Source organism: Merops nubicus, unplaced genomic scaffold (assembly GCF_000691845.1).
Source record: "Merops nubicus isolate BGI_N331 unplaced genomic scaffold, ASM69184v1 scaffold19476, whole genome shotgun sequence".
NCBI classification, from domain to species: domain Eukaryota; kingdom Metazoa; phylum Chordata; class Aves; order Coraciiformes; family Meropidae; genus Merops; species Merops nubicus.
This window is the reverse complement of record NW_008615811.1, coordinates 22,413-42,090: the sequence shown is the minus strand read 5'-3', so window position 1 is coordinate 42,090 and position 19,678 is coordinate 22,413. Positions and strand designations below refer to the sequence as shown.

Genomic DNA, 19,678 nt, shown 5'->3' with positions numbered 1-19,678 from the left:
TACTTCAGCTTTCAGCACAGATATTTTGCGTTTTCATTGTCTGTTGTTGATCTTCTCCCAAATCATACTGGGGACAAAGGGGGGGAAACTTGCTTATGAAGAGATAATAAAAATTACTTCTGGAGAGATCATGCTGGTATTTTGAATTTCACAGTTTAATTTTGCAAATTGTTTGATCGATACAGTCAGTTGACTTTATTTACACAAACAGGCACACACACCTTCCTTCCCAGCTGCTCCAATATTTCATTTAACCAAGTCCCCTCTCAGAAATTTCAAAGGATACTTCTTCAGGTGCTTGACTGCCTTGCCTTGTCTATTTGCTCTTATTTTGCATGCAAGATAGAGCCAGAAGCCTTTTTTCTCATTGTGTACAGATAGTGTTAATGGATCTGCTCTGCCTGTATTGCCTCATTACTGGAAACAGCTCAAAACACAGAAGTCTTTCAGTGTATGCAAATAAGGCAGAATCATCTACCTGAGAGTTAATATTCTCTACTTTTAAGTGTATTCTAAATCTAATGTTTGTATTTAGAGCATAACATCCTGTTCTCTTTTTTATAGGCAAAAAGCTAAGCAGGCTCAGGCAGCTGTTTGATGTTGGCTTCAAGTGTTATTAATTTCATATTCTATTATTCTTTTCACTGTAGCACAAGTGAAGCTGATGTGGAGGCTGTCATGGATAAGTTGTTTGATGAGCTGGCTCAGAAACAAAATGATTGTACGTAAGTTAATTTCTCTTGAAAGAGAATACATTTAGAACACAATGCCCAATCTCCACTGACCAATTAATAAGTTCCATTGCTGTATATGGGTTGATGCCACACTCAAGTGGCAGTCATTGTATCAGCATTTTGTCTAATTTATGTGTTGAATCATGTGCTATTATTCATCAAGCTATGCATTTCCTATCTGTAAGAGATGAATTTTATAGTAATTATCCAGAGAAGATTGAGTCTTTGTTCATGTTCCCATAGTAACTAGACCAAGGATTCTAAAAGTGCAAGGCAGAGAGCTGAGGCTGAATAAAGCGTGTGGAACCATTGCAGACTTCACTTTTGAAGAGCTGTGTGACAGAGTGAGTACCTTGTCAAATCTAAATCAGTTAACACTCAGACTTTTCACAGTTTAAAAAAAAAAAGCAAAACCAACCAAACAAAAAACCCACAGAAACAGAAACCCAAAACAAATCTAAACCACAAGAACTCGCTACTTTACCATCTTACTAAATTAAAAGGTTTTTTTTTTTAAACTTGGCAGAAATATTTTTAATAGGGAAAAAAACCTCACCCCCCAAAAGAACGTTAATGATTTTCTTTTTAATGATACGGTAAATTCACTCGTCAGTATATCACAGACTGTCTTCAAAAATCCTAGTGTAATGCATGCCTGGGCTAACGTCATTGCTAGAATATTAGTAGTCATATCAATATGTAAATGGCATTCAATTTCTGTTTTTAAAATTTGGGTTTTAAGTTGCTATTCAAGCAAAGGACTAGTAATCCTGGCACCACTAAAGTGAAGCTGTTGTTGCATGCCTTAGTTATGGCTAGCTGTACAGGGGCTTTTAAGTCCCAGGCCTTCTCAAATTTTGCGGGATTGTGCTAAATACTGACAAATTCTCTGCTGAACAAGCAGGGTGTGATGTCTGAAAAGCTCTCTTTGTGATGCCCAGTGGGTTTGACGACAGTCCCCCAGCAGTTGCACTCTACTTCAGTGACTTCTCTGCTAACACCTGAAGTTACTGTGAAGTGGCTGCAACTCTAAACGGGACTGGCAGCACCTTTGATTCTGGATGCTGACCGGGCCTTTGGTTATGACATTGTTTGCACTTTCTTTAGCTACCGAGTAGCCAACTGTCTGGACAGAAATTTCACTGGTTATGTTTCCTACTGTAAGTTTTAGGCTTTGTTGGTTTCTTGTTTCAGATAAAACCAGTTAGTGATTTGTGAGAATGGAGGTGTGTCATGGATGGAACAGCTTGCTTTTCACTAAAAGTTTTGAGATACTGTCTTCGTTGTGCCTCTTAACATATCAGGAAACTGTGCTGTCAGCAACTTGTACAAATTCTTTAGTCTGGTAAATGCCTTATGTACTTAAATGTGATGATAAATTGTTCCTAAGGAGAAGTGTTCTGGTAGCTCACATAACAGCACCCACTACGTTGGGTCTGAAGGTTCTGATACTGTTGAAGAATTACGTGGGGTTCAGACCATCTTGATGTAATGGAGCTGAGCTGCTTGGTTTGTGCTCAGAACAAATAAAGAGAATCCTTAGGAAATGGTAAACCTTGTTTAACAGCATTGTTCTTGCGTTGGTCACCCAGGACTTGGGGAGTCATGCTGTCTCAGTTCAGATACCTTCTGCAGATAGTAGTCTCGAATGGAATAGTCACATGCTTACAACTAAAACAACACAGCAGACAATAAATATTTTTCTTTAACAACCTTTTTCCTTTCCGTTATGTTTCCACTGTTTTCTACCTTTAGTTGTTATAAACAATTATTTATCTTGTCATGATTTTTCTCTCTGGATCGCTGGTGTACCTCCATAAATACAACATTAGTGTGTTGGTGAGGTGGTGTCACTCTGCTCACTTCATAGGTAGAGAGGTATAGTTGTCAGCTTTTGAACTGTCCATTAAATTTGATGAAGGGTTTGAGTTGCCTCTAATATGATTTTTTTCACAAATGCAAAACTTTTATAGGCCTTCATAGCAATAGTAAAAAATGGCTATCTGTATAAGCTGCATTTGTCAAACATTAAAACCATGTTCCTTTTTTTTTTTTTTTTTATGAAATCTTCAAACTTTTTGATGGACAAATATATACATGCAGCATAACAGACAGAGTGAGAATTCATTCCCACAGATGCCACAGAAGAAATAGATAAGATCCAGAAGAGTGCATGGGTGTTTTGTAGGTTAAAAAAAAGCACACCACAAAGTTAGGAGACATTCAACATGCCAGGATGTATAAAGTAATTTGTATGTAGTCAAGTAAACTGGCTAATAGTGGGAACTAGTTGTGAAGGAATAAAGCAGAAATCTGTAGGGGACATACCTACAAGGTATTTGGTATGGCTTGTGGTGCCAAATAGTAGGTAAGCTGACATGCTTCACAAGTGCAACTGTTAAGAAGAAGGAAACTAGGAGGCTGGGAAAGATATAGTGGAAAGAAGGATCCACAAAAGAAAATACTGGAGGGTGGATTGTGCTGGAGGGAATCTGCAGGTTTCTGTGCAGGACATGGGGGGAAAAAGTCCTGTGGGAAGGCAGATTGTGTGAAAGGCCATGGGGTGGGGAACCTTCCTAGCTGGAGCCTGTAGCAACCAGGAAGGGGGTTAACTGACAGCCCAAGCAAAGCATCCTACGTAGATAAATGCAATCTAAAGTTCTGTCATAGGAGCCAGTTAAACTTGTAACAGAATTGAAAGCAAGGTTTGCAGTTGGTTTTATATCAGTGGTGAGACATGGTGACAAGCAGGATAAATGGGAAATTCTCATCAATGGGGAAAAATTAGATATAATTTATGTTATTGAAACCTTGTGGGACAGTTCATAAAATAAGACTGGAATCAGTGCTTGCAGCCTACTTAAAGAGAGTGTCTAAAAGAAGTGGAGGACAGTATGCAATCTTAAAGACATTGGTACCTGCCTTAAAGTCAATTAGTACAAGGACCTTGAATACATACCAATCAGCCTACTAATTAACAAACCCAAGAAGGTAGTACTTGTAGGGGTCTGTTGCAAATGGAGAATGAGGTGCATTGCTTCTTGAGCACTTGGCTATAAAAAGCATGTGAAGAAAAAATACCCTTGTATGGGAAACTTGTGGTGTAGATGAAATGCAGAAAATGGTAAAATGTAATTAGCCTGAAAATTGCAAATGATAATTTTCTAGGATAAAATGTACTACATCCAGTACAAGGTCATTTGGTTTGAGCAGCTTTATGTGGGAGCTTACAGTAATGAATTAATCTAGAAATTTGTGTTACACAGGGACAATCTTCTCTATGATTTTCTAACATTCATTGTAACCAAAAGTTATTTCCAAACAGTGATATTATATATTCAAGTGTTCAGGAAGAGTAATTTTCTAAAGCAAAAGGGAAGTATGACCAAAACTAACTGGAAAGGGAAGTATAAATGGTAACAACAAAAAAGAACAAGGAGTTTTTGGGGAAGAAGATAGTAAAAGTATGTCCTGTGTCACTGTCGAGACATGGAGGGCAACTAGTTTTGAAATGCAGGAAAATTAAAGAGAAACTAAAGGTCATGGGTAAATATCATGCCTGCTCAGCTGTAAGACTTGTTAAACCATATCAAAAGTCTCATTTTGCTTGTGTTATCTGAATGTTATTGGTTTATTCTTAGTTGGAGATGAACTTTAAATAATAATGTGGAAAAAGGAAGAGTTTTTGCAAAACATACTTGTTCTAGGTGAAGCAGAGTGTTTCACTAAAGGATAATAAAATAACTTTCAGTCTGTTAATAACTAGCGTAAATTAAAAACAGCCTGCAAACACTTTTTGAATCATTTGAGTCTTTGAAAACTAGGATGAGATATCTGACTAGCTTTGTATTTTTGATAAATGTTGGAGTGTCAGAGAAATTTCGAGGCACTAGAGGAATGCCACATACTAATAATAATGTGCCAATATTAAAAAATAAACCATTAAAATCCACACAAGCATGATGACCAGTATAACTGCAGATGGCCAGTCAGATTTTAGTCCATAAAGGGTAATGGAGAAGCTATTTCTGAATTCATGCAGTAGATAACTAAAGAATGGAAATGAAATAAGTTTCAGTCTCACTGATTTTGTGGAAAAGGTTGAGTTTTGTAAATGCTAGTCTTTCTAAGAAATTGGCATTAAGTGTCAGCAAAGTATTTGTTAAATAGATTAATAAGGTAGTTAACATCTAAAAATAATTATTGCTGAAGGAATGTTGTTAAGTGTGCATTTCTAATGAGCATACCTTTATACTAAGCCCAGTACAATATTTTCTTTCCCCTGGCAGTTTTGACTATAACATAAATGCTAATACAGGTCTGCTGTAAATACAAAGAGCTCTGTGTGTATGGACGGGAGGAGCAGTGAAAATGAGGAGGCTGTGTGTGATTTATTTCTCAGCAGAACTGAGATTTGGGGAAGGAGAGGAGAGGGTTTGTTTCATTTTGGCGTTTTTGAATCTAATGAAACATAAAATCTTACACTAGAAATTGGGAACAGAAGTCATACCCACAGGAGGAGGAGACTGTCCTAGGTGTAGTGACTTGGAAATAGATTTAAGCACTGTAATGGACAAACGGCTCAAAAGGAGCTTCTCATCCAGTGTGAGAACATTTAGACATAATTTCATCTGGGATGGGTAGAGTGGAAGTAGGAGGGTAGAGAAATCATTTTAATTTTGAAAACATCTCAGATTGATGGCAGGTGTGGTTTTGACATGAGAATTTTAGAAAAGACATTGAAAAAACTGAGAAGGCTGTTTGAAAGAGTGACAAATCATTTGAGCTGGAGAATTTGTGCTCACAGATAAGACTTACAGTTCAATTTGTCTGGCTGACTGAAGAGAGGATGGGAAGATTAATTTAGCATGGACAGCTATTTTCACAGGGAAAAAAAAAAAACAAAAACAAAACCACCAGCATATATTAATGGGCTCCTAAATCTAGCAGCAGGCATAATGAAAACCAGAGCCTAAAGAGGGATTCAGATTTAAAGAAAAAAAAAAAAAAAAAAAAAAAAAAAGAGGAAGAAAAAGCACCCATTCACACATCTGAAACAGTGAAGAAAGTAGCAGAGCCTCCTTGTACTGTGCTTTGGGTCAAAACTGGGTGTCATGTTAGGAAGAGGTGTTTGTGTTTGAGCTAAGTACTACTTAGGCTTAGCTGTTTCTAAAATTCAGGGAATCAGAGGATCCCAAGATCTCTTCTGGTCTTAAATTGTCTGAAACTAGGGACATTAGAGAGCTGGGGTCCCTGCTGCCATCTGCCTTGCTGCACCTGCACACACAGTGAACAAGTTCAGCAGCCAGAAGGGGAACGTACTCAGACCATCTTGAGGGGTTAACCTGCACTCAGCACCCTCATGCTTTTGGGATGCAGATTTTTGTCCATCTGTGCAGTGAGTTCAGACTGCATTTTTCAAAGGTTTATAACTTCCTTGGATTTGAGTGGGTTTTCGCAGAACACGTGTAAGGCATTTCCCTGGTACCAAGCATCCTTTTTCTAATTTGACATTACAAGTCCATAGTATGAAAGCTCTACAACTTCTCGCCGAGCTACTGCTAAAGGAGAGTGTAACTTTGAGAGCGATGTCTGTAATAGCTTTACTCTCAGAATTCTAGACATTGTCCAAAACTTTTACATATAAATATTCATTCACACACATAGATGCATGTTTGTATGAAGTCAGTTTGAGGCATCCATTTAAAATGGAAAAGTTTCAAGCTGAAAACTAGTTTCATAATAGAAAGTGGGTATCAACTCTGTTTTGTTTTTTGTTTACATGTTTCCCATCTAGTAAAAGTAAATGGGACATTTAAGACAGCAAATTTTTTTTTGTCTGTGAAAAATTATGCACTGTCAAGATCTTCTAACAGAACAACTCAAAATATCACCTAATTTGATATTTAGTTAATGCCATTAACTTGGATTAAATGTATTTCCACTGTTATGTTTGGCTCACGATTCCAAAAACATTATTTCATTTAAGGCAGAGGAATAAATGAGTGTAATGAAAGGAATCTTTTTTGGCAGAAGTTATTTTTGATTACACTGAATTGTTGGAATGTTATCTTGGAGTTGCAATGTTATTTTTTGGGTTTTCTGAAACTGGCACCTACCACTGCTCATGTGGTTCTTGATAACCATTGCAGCACAAGTGGAGAACATTGTACTCAGTACTTGGTGAATTGATTCCTTTGGCTCTCCATAACCCTTAATGGTTCCAGAAAGAAGAACTGAAGTTTTACAAGAGTCAGCATGTAAAAGGATGGATGCTTTTGTGATGTTGGAGAAATAGCTTATTGTCCTAGTGACTCTGCTTTCACATCACTGTGACAGTATGTCATCTTGTCTTGGATAGCTGTTACAGTGCAGTCCAGAGGGATAAATATCCAGACCTAGAACTCTGTATTGTTGGTGTAGGATTAAGGAGATATGTTTGAAATTGCTCTGACAGTTACTTAGACAATAACTTTTGTAATACAATATTTCATATGAACAGTCTGTAAAACTTTTTCAAATTAATTGTTGGGTTTTTTTCCTTTGAAATAAAATCAAAATTCTGTTTTAAAAGGAAATATTAAAACATTTTCCACTTTGGTATCATTTGGATTTCATGAAATGTCAGCCAACACGTAATAGATAAAAATAGCAAATCAGCAGTTGCTAACTTGATACCTTTTTAAACATCTCCTAGCTTCTAAGCAGACTTTTCAGAATAGCTGCATTTGTAATTAATACCCAAAGACCTTGGGAGATAGTCTTTCTAGTGTTATAGTCTTTCAATTCTTGTTTCATATGTTAGCATGAATTTTTTTCATGTCAAGAATATAAGGAGCTATTTCTGTCTAAAATATATATATAATGTGTCAGATAAGGCTAATCACCAGTTGTCCATTAATGCTTATAAAATTGAAACATTAAGAATATATTGTATGCAATGCTGATGTGACATGCAGATGACTTGTTAAAAGACATCTTGTTACGTTATTGTGTGCATCAATTTACAAGTTTCCCAGTTAAGGAAAATGCCAAGTTTTAGCTAATTTAGTTGATAATTATCCTTGACATGTTTTAGAAGGCTTTTCAGATGGTCAGATCTTGTAACTACAACTCAGCAGCTCCACGCATATCCAAAGCTCAGATGAAAATGCTTTTTGAAATAAAATGTACACATTAACTTGATTTTAAAATCCCAATATCCTAGACTAGCAGTAATACAAACATCAGTCTTACTGCCCCATCAGAGTGGTTTCATCTCTCTATGCTTACACATAAAGGTCATTGTTCATTATGCCTTAGAAAAAATCACCAGTCTTTTTTCTTCCTTTTCCTTTTAAAATTTTGTTTAAAAACTGGTAATTGTGACAGTTTGGCTTGAGTCTTGAGTTGGTACAAATAATTTAGGCCACAGTGTACCTTACATATAATCTTCCAGGGTCGGAAGGGAGCAAGGAGATACAGCCTTACTCACAATATTTGTCTTTTAAAGTCCTCGCCTCACTTGTGCGCAGCAGCTGCTGCCCTCTGCCGGGAACACAGACTCGGTCGTGTACTCAAACACGTTTTAGCATTTTCCGTACAAAGGTTGAATAACTTTGCTTCATGGCTCCTATTGTCTTTTGATTAGGTAATAAAATATATGCACTCATCCAACCGCCAAGTACCGATGAACACAGTGTCTTAACTGTGATAGGAAAGTGTATCTATAAAACTGATTTTGTAGATGGATAAAATAAAGGACAAACGGTCGTGTTAAATGCAAAAGGTTTAACACAGACACATGTGGAAGTTCATGGGCAAGCCACTGGTACCTGGGAGAGTATATCAGCAGACTTTTGCCATGTGCATCTCCTATTCCTCTATTCACCCTAGACAACTGCTTCTGGCCACTGTTACGGTATATGGAACTAGATGAATCTACAGGGTTTATTTTAAAAGTAATGTAAATAAGGTCATGTTTTCAGTTGCAGCTGGAAAACAGAGCAAGGGAATTTGGGTTCCTAACCACTAGCAAACATATTACAGCATAACAAAGCTAGGAAAATAAATTTAATATCTATGTTGTAAAAGGTTATCTTACTGTGATGATTTTCTTCTAGGAGTTTAGTTGACAAAATACAGTATTTGTGTGGATTAACACAACAAAGAAGCAGCAAACAGTTTCTTCTAGGCTGTTATTTGTTTGCAATAAGTGCACTTTACAGACCAGGAGGAAGATGTGGTTCTGAACTTGAAAGGCTTGCCCTTAAAAAATGAAAGCGGTAGCTAAGATTTAAAAAAAAAGTCACCATTTTCAAAGGCAACAAGTGATTTAAAAATGCAAATGTCGTCTTTAAGGTAATCGAATCTCCCCACTACATGATGACACAACTCAGACGCATTTGCAATTTAATGATTCTGAATAATTTTGAGGGAATTACCTTCATTAAAAGTAGTTAAATGCATCCACTGTGCAATTTGGTGTCATCTTTAGGATTCTACGATTGTCGGGTGTATTTGTAATAAACGTACCATGCAGTTGTTGAGAAGTCAGTGCTATTTTCAGTAACTTTTTAGAATAATAGTTAACTGAGTTTTATTTTTATTTTAGTTTTATTCCCAGCAGGAGATTAGCTTTTCCAGCTTAAGCTCTGGACTGAGAGTCTCTTTCATTAGCTATATTTGCTTTAAGAATTTATGAGTTTCTACACCTCAAAAGAAAAAGTTTTGTTTTACCTAACTCATAAGTAATGTTTTATAGAATACACTTAAGAAACTTATATGAGGTGGAAATGTTGTACTGTACTAATGTTGTTAGTCAAATACCAACAATATTTCTGTTTTACACCTTATTTTATGTGCATCGGGGCTTAATTTTAGAAAGCACTCCCGTTAGTGAAAGCTGCATAGACCTTGAGGTTTTAGATCCTATACTTTATAGACTAGGGAATGCACAAAGACAAAATTAGAGTTTTAAGGGCTTGCCTTTTTAAATCAAGTTTTTGTTTCACAAAATGCCTGAATGTACTTGTTTTTTAAAGCTTTGTTGACCATGGTTTTGAATTCTTAACGGTACGTACCAACATTTAAATAGACTTATAAATAGAATGACCTATACACCTAATTCTCATAGTTTCTAGGTTCTTTTGAAAACTTAAAAAAATCACAAGACCACTTGAATTGTGATGTGGTGACATTTAAAGGAAGCTTACATGTAGTTTTGAGGTATATACACTTCTTTCTTATGGCCTGTTGTGTTTTACCTGCTTATACCTGTTGAAATCGTAGGCTTGTTTGCTTACTGTACAAAGCAACACCCTTTATTTCTTTAAATATTTTTGGAGACCTTTTTGTTGACACATGCCATACTTTGTAGTTGGAACCGAAAGTTTGGCAGTGAGGGCTCTGGGAGCAGAAATATGCCTTTTGCTGTTCCTCCAGCCTGCAGCCAGCTTTCAGCAGCTAGTGGCTCTTTGAGAGATCCCACTTTTTGCAGGTTCAGTATGGATGCCTCTCACTATTTCATCAATAGTAGCCTTAGCTCTCTAAGACAGGAGTGATTGTGCTGAATGGACATAGGAGCATGCTCTAGTGAAACATTTCAGTTTAACTGGGATGAAATGGGCACATACTAGTGACTAAAGCAGTATTCACCTGCGTGCAAGAAGCCGAGCTCAAGCAGAGCAGGTGCAGAAAAGGTGTACTTTGGAGAGTCTAGGCTAGGAGGGCATGGGTGTTCTCCTCACAGGAGGAAAAAAGAAAATGTGAGTCTCATCCACATCAGTCACCCCAAATAAAGACCAAGAATGGAAAAGCACTATTTCAGTTAGTAGATAGCACTGTCATACATGAATATAAGATTGAATAAGATGAATATAAGGAAAAAAACCCTGTAAGTTACGAGCATCTTCTTAATGAGCAGAAGAGCAAAGGTCTGAAACAACTTTCCACTATGAGAAATGTGACAAAAAAACTTTTGGTGTAAGGTCAAGCAAAATTGGTTCTTACCAGGATTTTGTGATGAGATAACCTGAGCCAGCAGGGGCCTGTCCTTGGTGCAGAAAGTATCTTCTATCCCAGGCTTTCTAGACCTCAGATTCCTGCTCTCGTGATCATCCACGTGAGTGTCAAAGCTGGAAAACAACTTACACAAAGGATGTGCAGTAGTTATAAGGTGCTATCAACACCAAAATGCAGCTGGGAAGTTCCAGAATGACTGTTGATTGTGTTATCTAAGCTTGTCCCTTCTTCACAGGTACTACAGAAACAATCACTGCTATATGATAATGTAATTATGTGATCACATACAACTGAATGCTGCCTTACATAACTGGCTTCTGTCATAGTCTGCACCAAAGTTAGTGCAATACTATTCTTGTTTAAAAACAAAAACAAACAAAAAAAAACAAACCAAACCAACACACCCCAGAAAATCCCAACCGAAATCCCCACCTTTTCACTGTGGGCTATTAGAATCTTTATTTTCTGGACATTATTCTTGAGGCACTAAGTCCTAGACTTCTGTAGTCATGACTCTAACTGAAGTCAGTGGGCATTGTACTTTGAACTGGTAGTGTTCCGTGAAGCCTAAAAAATCAACTTTCAGATGATGTCTTTAACCTGGCAGCAAGAGCTCACATGTGCTTTTAACTTTAATTCTCTGTCCTCTCTTGGTAAAATGGAGATAGTATCTTTCCTGTGGAGATGAATTCGTTACTGCAGGTGACATACTGCGTGTTGTGGTAGCAGAAGCTGAAGAAGAGACGCATAATTCTTCTTCCACACAAGCACTTGAAAAATCCTTGAAAAATGAGATCTTGTGACATGCCAGAAGAGAGGACAAAATGCATGTTGATAAGTGTGCATTATATGAGAAACACTGTTCTGCATACTGGTAGGTCAAGGAGAGGGGGAAGCACCAGTTAATGTAAGTCAAGATGATAGCATATATCCAAGAGATAAATATTAAGGGTCCACAGGCAACTTCTGTCTTAACATCTGTGTCTGACTTTTCAGCTTTAGAAATGTTTTTTAAATGTTGCTTTCATTTGTGTGATTACTGCTGGAAACATCAGTGGTCCATTTATTTTTGGTGTCTTCCCTCCTGGTAACTAAAATATACATCAAAGAACACTTTTAAAGAAATAATCATATTTTGACTAGTGAATATTTTAATAAACAAGTTGTATAGCCTGATGTCAAATAGTGTTCAAACAAGTTAAAATAATCATTTTAAAGTCACAGGCAAACTCATAGTCCTTAGTTAAGGAAGCTCCAAAACAAAACTGCATGTTGTTCTATCTGTCCATATCAGAGTATGCCCTCTGATGTGAACTTTAATTAGATAATGACATGCCTTTTCATTTTTGCCACCAGAAACCTTCAGTAAAACTTGATAAGAAATCGCTTCCTTAACTAAATTCTTAGTTTATTAATAATGCTTCAAATGAACTTCTCATCTTTGCCTGTAACTTGTATAGCTTTCCAGTAGATCTGCACTACCAGCAGCATCTTTAATTCTTTTTAACCAAGTTAGCTGTGCCCTAACTATATTAATGTTTTTATTTAAACTTCACCATGCAGCTGCATCACAGATCATGCCTTAGGTTTTCCCTGTTCCTTTCTTGATTTATGATCTTAAAATATTACCTCAGTGCTCTATTTTATTAGCTCTACTAGTGGTAGAGTGTGGCTTCTTAGACACAACAGAAAGGGCTCTATAATTTTGTTATAATTTTTGGACTTAATGTCCAAGTTGTAAACATTATTTAGTCTTAATGGAATTTTGGTTTTAGGAGGTGGCGGAGTGTCTGCACTAAGTTGTAGTCGTCATCAATCAACTCTTCAGGGTGTTATTGGATCTGGCCCTGGAATATTTTCCAACATCTATAAAAATAAATTTTCTCTTGAGGTGAAACATCTTTTCTAATGTATGTAAAGCATTCCATACTCTTTAGATAGTCTCTAACAGATGAGCTACTTTTTCATTGATGAGCCAACAAAGATGTAGAATGCTTTATACTTTAATTAAATGGAATATGTAATAGAAACAGGGGACGGCTAACTCTTAAAACAGTCCACAGAGGGCTCCAAATAATAAACATCCTACTTGAACTGAGATGATGATAGCTGAAAATGCATTAAGTAGACAGAGAAACAAAAACAAATGAAGGTGAGAACTCAGTCAAGCAGGCTGAAGTGGAGTAAACACTTTGTCAGGAGGGTAGCCCATGCTAGTGCTAATGTGTTTTGCATTAGTATGATGCCTATAAAATACTAACTCCTGGCATCAGAGTTAATGACAAAAATCTACAACAGTTTTACCGTATGTACACATGCAGGAAGAATAATGCCAGAAGAAAGATTCTTATCTGTTAATGTTTGGTTTGATTTGGGGTTTTTTTGTTTGTTTGTTTTTTCTTTTTCAATATATTGCAGCATTTGAAAGAACTGGTAACAACAGAAAGTGACAATTGTTATTTAAATGTGTTAGAGTTCTGAAGTTGAGTTTTGATATTGATGACACAAAAAAGATCAGACAGTACCAGAAACATACACTGAATCAAGCTGTTATTTTTAGAATGTTGTTCAGAGGACCATATTTATCAGGCTAAAGTTCTGATAAGAGGATTACATATATATGTAGCAATATTAGGAGGATTTGTAGCTTCATTAGCAACTTTAGAGGAAGTAATACCTTCATGTATGCAACTGACTAAAAGGAAATACTTTCTGTGACTGGTTGAGATTCATAAAGTAAATTTCAGCTGTGGAGGGTTATACAGAGGACAGTGCTAAGTCTCTAAAATCATTTGCCACTAGTCTCATTATCTGTGCTGTTGGCAGGCAGGAGCCAGCCAATGCTTGCTGTGAGGTGAGGGAAAGGGGTCTGTAGGGTCTCTTCCCTGTGATGGCATGGAGCTGGTAGGTGGGTGCTCGTGCTGGCCTCATGTGAATTTTGGAAAGGCAGCAGAGCAGTGAGAATGTGACCTGAGAAGCTCTCAGGGTGTCCCTGCAGCCCTGCCTCCTGCATTTGCAGAATTTTGAGTGTAGTTGATGAGTTAGGAAAGCTTGGAAGCAATTGCAGGCAGCATGCAAATTGGGCCAATTCCAAGGTTAGAGGAATACAAAAAGGGCCTTAAACTGTCCCTGCAGTGTTTGCAAATTTGCTGGTGGCTCCTTCTTTTTACAATAGAGTAAGGCAGAAGAAAATTAAAGGACGTGTCCAAGATGAGAGTAAGTCATGTTGAGAACAAGATTAAAAGCTTTTATCTTTATCTCCAGGGTTTTGTCTGTCTACTCTAAAAGGAGAGCGTTTGAGAACTCCTCTGTAAAAAAGTACAGCTAATGCCAGCTGAGCCATATCCACCAACAGCCCGGCTGACTCTGAGTTTCAGTTCCATCTCACTACACTCGAGTCTTGGCAGGGAGGCACAAACTTACTCCATGGAAATACTCATGGCTGCTAGGCTCAGATCTTTCCAACTGTGAGATTTTGGAGTCTCCAAAGGCACGCTTCTGCCAATGTTTACAGAATGTTATCACTTAGCGCTGGCATAGGTGTTTCAGAAATTCTTATTAAACAGTTCGAGATGATCTGCCTTTTATGTCCTCAGTTAGAGGAATTTTCAAATTGCCTGCTTTTTGCACTGCTGAAGTGGATTGAATTTTTGTTTGGCCACGACAAAGACGCATATTGTAACCTTCCGTGAACTGTGGGTTTATGTCTGTATAAAAAAAGCAAAAGCAGTATTCCATTTTCCTTTCTTCCTATTATTTAATTCCTCATGTGCAGTTAGGTCACTTCTGTTGTCCCTTTCAGGTACTCGGCACACAGGCATCCAAGATGTCCTCTGTACTTAACAGTTCTTCAGTCCTAAGTATGGCATAAAAATGACGGTTACCTAAGCCACTTGCTTACCACCAATCTTAACATCTCCAGCAGCATCCTGGCTGTGTTGCTTTGAGTGCTTCTGTAGTTCTCTTCTGGGCTCCACAGGGTTGTTGTCCAGCGAGCTATCACGTGTATCTGATGGTGAGATAGGCAGTGGGATAGCTCTGTCATGTTTCCATCCAGCAGGTCCTTTCACTTTCTTGAACCTTTTTATGCTTTATTTCATCAAAACACAGACATTTTTTCTCAGACGTGATGCATGCAGCAGTTGCTGGTGGCCCCCACGATGATCAGTTTCTTAGTTTCTGGTTAAGAAATCTATAGTAGTGGCTGGAAGAAAATAAACAGTATGTATAACTGAGGAGAGGACATAGCATATAGTGCTCTGAAACACTGCTGAAAACATTTGGAAGTTTTTGTAATGCTTCTTTTCCGTAGGTGTCACAGGGAAGCTGTGTGGTTGTGAATGGGAAAGCAGAGTGACTCATGAGGCTGCAGCTGAGAGAAGTGGCTTAGTCAGAGGCTTTAATACCTGCCGGGGGGTTAGCTGGTGAGAAGCTCTAGCTTATTCCTGTTAATTTTCACAAGAAATTTTGGAATGCCATCAGGGCTTCATTCTCTGTGCTTTGTATAGACCATTTCTATGGGTTTTTCATCCTTGCATCTTAGTAAACCCTGAAGTCTTGGTCATGGACAGGCATTAATCATTGCTCAAGATAACTTCTTGCAGCAGAGTTCTAGTTCAGCAGTTATGCTTTGCCTACAACAAATTTATCTAGCAATTGAAGCTGGAGAAAATGTTTTTTTATTTATTGTTTTTAAGCTATTAGCAGTTTTGCAGTGTTTTATAACCATATCATCCTGTTAGTACAGGACATTTCATTACCTGGGAAGGGAGATGTGACATTATCATACAGAATGCTGCTGATCTTGCTCTGTGGAGTGATTGTGTCCAAGATACTGAAGTATTTGCACAAGTAAAATTAACAGGACGAATTTCAGGAGTATGAATTTTTTTCTTCTAAATACAATGACTTAATAGCTCAAGATAAAGTACTGCCTGCAGTACTGATAGGGTAGAGCTGGAAAAAAAATATTATCTTCCATGTAATGAAAAAGCAATTTTAAGTGAATGTATTTGAATGTGTACTTGAATGAGCTACTCTTATTTGTGCATTTCTTCTGTTGGAACTACTATGTTCTTATGAAAGGTTTCTTTTTCATCATTACAGGTGAAACCATGAACAAAGGAACTGCTACAAAATTGTATTTTACTCAGCCTGGGTTAGCCTTGGGTGAACTAGGTGCAGGCCTCCTTATCATTTAGTAGCTAGCCTATGCATTTGCATTTAAAAATATTGCTGCTGGAAAGCATCCTACTAGCTGTTCAAATTATCTATGCTTTAGGTTGGCTTCATATCTTAATCGTGTTTTTCCTTTTCTTCTGTGAATTATGCTTTATGGTGATTGCTTTGAGGTTGTCAGAGAGATCATAACATTGTCAGGATGCAGAAGAGCCACATTTTTAACTATGGAACACTGTTCAGGTAAAGTCAACAGTGTGAATGAGCACCTCTATTTATATACCCAAGTTAGCAGGGGCAAACAAGCATACCTGAAGCAAGCCATGAAGAGACAAAAATAAGAAAACGGTCAGGCCTCTACACCCTCTCTTCTGTAACTGTGGTATTTCAAGATACCACATCAGAATGATTTATGTATCATTCTGTCATGAGCTTCCATTTCTTATGGTTTGGTTTTTTTCAGCCTCTTGGGGCCAGCGACTATTTGGAGATATCAAAGCATTTTGACACGGTCTTTGTTCGTGACATACCACTTCTTACAATGGCAAAAAGGACACAAGCTCGTCGTTTCATTACCCTTATTGATACCTTTTATGAGCATAAGGTGAGAACAAAGCCTTTCCTATGTGTATAGTATTGGAAGCCCTAAACCCTGACTGTTCTAATTGGTTTGAAGTAAGGCTTTCTGTACTAATGACTTGGAAAATATAAGCAGAATGAAATAGCACAGCTAAGAATCATCATTCCAGCTTTGTAAAAAAAAGCTTCATTGCAATAAAAGCAAATAGGCAGGTATTCTTTGGGTTTCTGAGAGTATGAAGCATGGCCATAAATACAAGCCTGAGCTCATTTGCCTTTCTTGAATAGGGATGTTATTTCTTTCCTAACCCAGGAAAACCACAGAAGCCACGTCATCATTTTAATAATGAAAGATTGTGCTGCCAACTGTGCTGCAGTAAATTTAAATTTTTCAGATTTTAATCTGTATGAACAGTTAGTCAGGAATCAGGGCCTTCCTAAACAGGGTACAGAGGAATAAATAGCATGGTTACATTATTAAGTTTAAAGGAAACAGTCACTGTAGGTTTTACATTAGGTTGCAGAACTGCTAATGGAATAGTAATGATGGATGCAGCAGTTCATGTAGGTTTACAGAGGTTTTAATCATGGGAGCAAAATCAGCACTACTAAACCAAAGAGAAGGTCATGTTTAAGATGATTTTTTTTAAAAGTAAGACAAGATATGAAACTGTATCTTAGATGTGATTGTATATGCACACACTTAAATATTTATGTAATCAGGAATTATCAATTGAGATTTTTTTTTCAAGAAAATCCTGGTAAAATGATTAGAATGAGCCCAGCAAGGGCCAAGGATTCAGCAAGATATTGAACTGAGCTTATGAGTTGTCTCATTCAAGTCAGTCACTTTCTTTGTGCTTTATGATTTGGAAATGGACAGTTTCTAAGATGATATGCAAATATTTATAAACTAATAATAGTGTGCTAGAATGGGGGGGTGAGCAGTGGAGGGGTGGTCTGCTCTGCCTAGGTGGTGTCACTCAGAGCTGCAAGCAAACAGCCACTTCCTATTACTTCTTCCAGAGGAAAAACACAAATGTTCTACTCCTGTCACAAGCAGCTGTTTGGAAAATAACATCTGAGAGAGCGTATCTGTGGAGTCCTGTCCACAATGCAAATGTTTTGCCTGTGTGCTCTCAACAGATGTGTCCTTCTCTAACAATATTTCTGTCTGTCTTCATTCCAGCCCCCCCACCCCCCAAGATAGTGTATCTCACTGCACGTTGTATCTCCTCCCAGCAGACATGAAAACAGCATCACTAAAGTTATTGGCAAATAATCTGCACTTGAGTAGCATAGGTAAAACCAAGAGTGGCTCCACTCAACTTTCTGGGAGATTGGGGATTTAAATATTCTTTAGATGGACATAGGTGTGCAGTGCTCTTACCTACTGAGAGGAAACAAACTGTGAGGGAAAATAAAGTATGGGGTACTAATACTTAGTAGCTGTTATTTTAGAACATAAACTTGATTATGACCTCATTAGCTGTGTAGCAGTTATTTCAAGTAGTTTATAGCACAATTATACTGTTTTCTGAGTGAGTTACATGAGTTTTTAGTAAGAGAAAGATCCTATGAGGTTAATATTAAAAATAACTAAGACGGGTAAATCTTTTAACAGCAATGCTAACAAGAGAAAGGAAAAATACCTGGAAAAAATCCCAAGGTTGTAACTTGAAGTTTGCTTTTCATAAAACATGTATTTTATCCCTTTCTGTGAAACCCAGGTGATGATATTTTTGCCCCTTTTCCTTCTTTTAGGTGCGTATTATTTGTTCTGCAGTGACTCCTCTCCAAAGCTTGTTCCTGCTAGAACGTGACAATGGTGAGCTAGAGCACAACAGAGTGTTGATGGATGATTTGGATTTGAGCCAGGTACACGTTATTAACATCGTCTCCCTTTTGTAACAAAATTGGTTCTGGTCTCATAATTACAGCAGCATTTTGGGAAGAAGAATCAAGTAAACATTTAACTAGTGATTTGCTGCTTTTCCTGCAGTGTATCCGTCGCTCTTATAATTGCATGTTATGTTATTTACTCATAGTCAAAGAAAATGTCACAATATATAGAATCATTTTCAGGGCATTTTGGTTGTTAATTATGATATCTGTTCAATCACTATGAAAATACTGATTTAAGTTAGCTCCTACATTTAAAATACTGAAATAAAAGGTGGTCTGTTCTACCTCTTCCTAGACCACACAGGACTGCCTCACAAATCCCCACAAAGGACACCATTTTGCATGTTGCTTATTCTGTTTTTCCTTTTCCTTATAACCTAGTTATTGATTTTTAAATTGTCTAAATCAGTATACAATTAGTCAACAGAAAAGTGAAAATAGATGGTTAACATGTCATCAATTAGTTTTAACCTCAAACTATTGTTTTGCTATGTTTCTTCAGAGCATTGCCTAGATTAAATAGGTCCAAAAATTAAAGAACACCTCAGTTTTATTTTTTGGTGCCATGCTGCTGTCTTGTGTTGTCAAAGCCTGTAAAGCACTCAGCCTTAGGAGTCAGGTGGGATGCCCTTCAGTACAGCTCCGTCCTTCACAGCTCTTTGGTGCTGTTCTTGTGTACCCATGTAGGATTCTGCCAAAGGACTCTCCGTGTTTACAGGAGAAGAGGAGATCTTTGCCTTCCAGAGGACTGTCTCTCGGCTTACAGAAATGCAAACTGAACAGTACTGGAAGGATGGGGACAGAAGCAAAAAAAAGTTGTAATTAAAAGTTGAATAAAATCACCCAGAAGTAAAACTACAGAACTGGAAAGCATTTTAGCACAACTGAAATAATAATTGCACTTTATCATCTGGACCATGTTTTCTTTCATCGGTTGTTCTTGTGCTTAAGACATGAGGACTCGGTTATTTTTCTGTACCACTAGTGCGTGGACATGGGAAATTTTGCCTTTATTTTCATTTCTGTAAAATATAAGATTGATGTTCAGGAGGTTTAATGGGATTAGAATTTTTCTGGAGAATTGGTCTAGATGCAAAGTTAATGGGACTTGCAGGATTCACAGTAGATTTCTTATGTCATGTGAAGAGGATTCATGTGGTTCTTCCACCGTTCCTGTCATGTACAATGCAGTTTACACAAAAGAAAAATCAAATGCTTTCTTTATGAAACTCCTGATATTGTGTAGGTCCCTGCTAGAATCCTAGAACTCCTCTGTAGTG

At 37.4% G+C, this 19,678-nt stretch overlaps 1 protein-coding gene across 1 annotated transcript; it reads left to right on the top strand.

The window, feature by feature from the left end:
- Positions 1-650: 650 nt before the first annotated feature.
- On the top strand, positions 651-19,220 carry LOC103775215 (lactation elevated protein 1-like; the record flags this gene model as incomplete). Its single annotated transcript, XM_008942658.1, has 5 exons — positions 651-721; positions 978-1,078; positions 16,378-16,518; positions 18,258-18,371; positions 19,086-19,220. Coding segments are annotated over 5 exons (562 nt in total), but the record flags the coding sequence as incomplete, so codon positions are not given.
- Between the last annotated feature and the right edge of the window lie 458 nt (positions 19,221-19,678).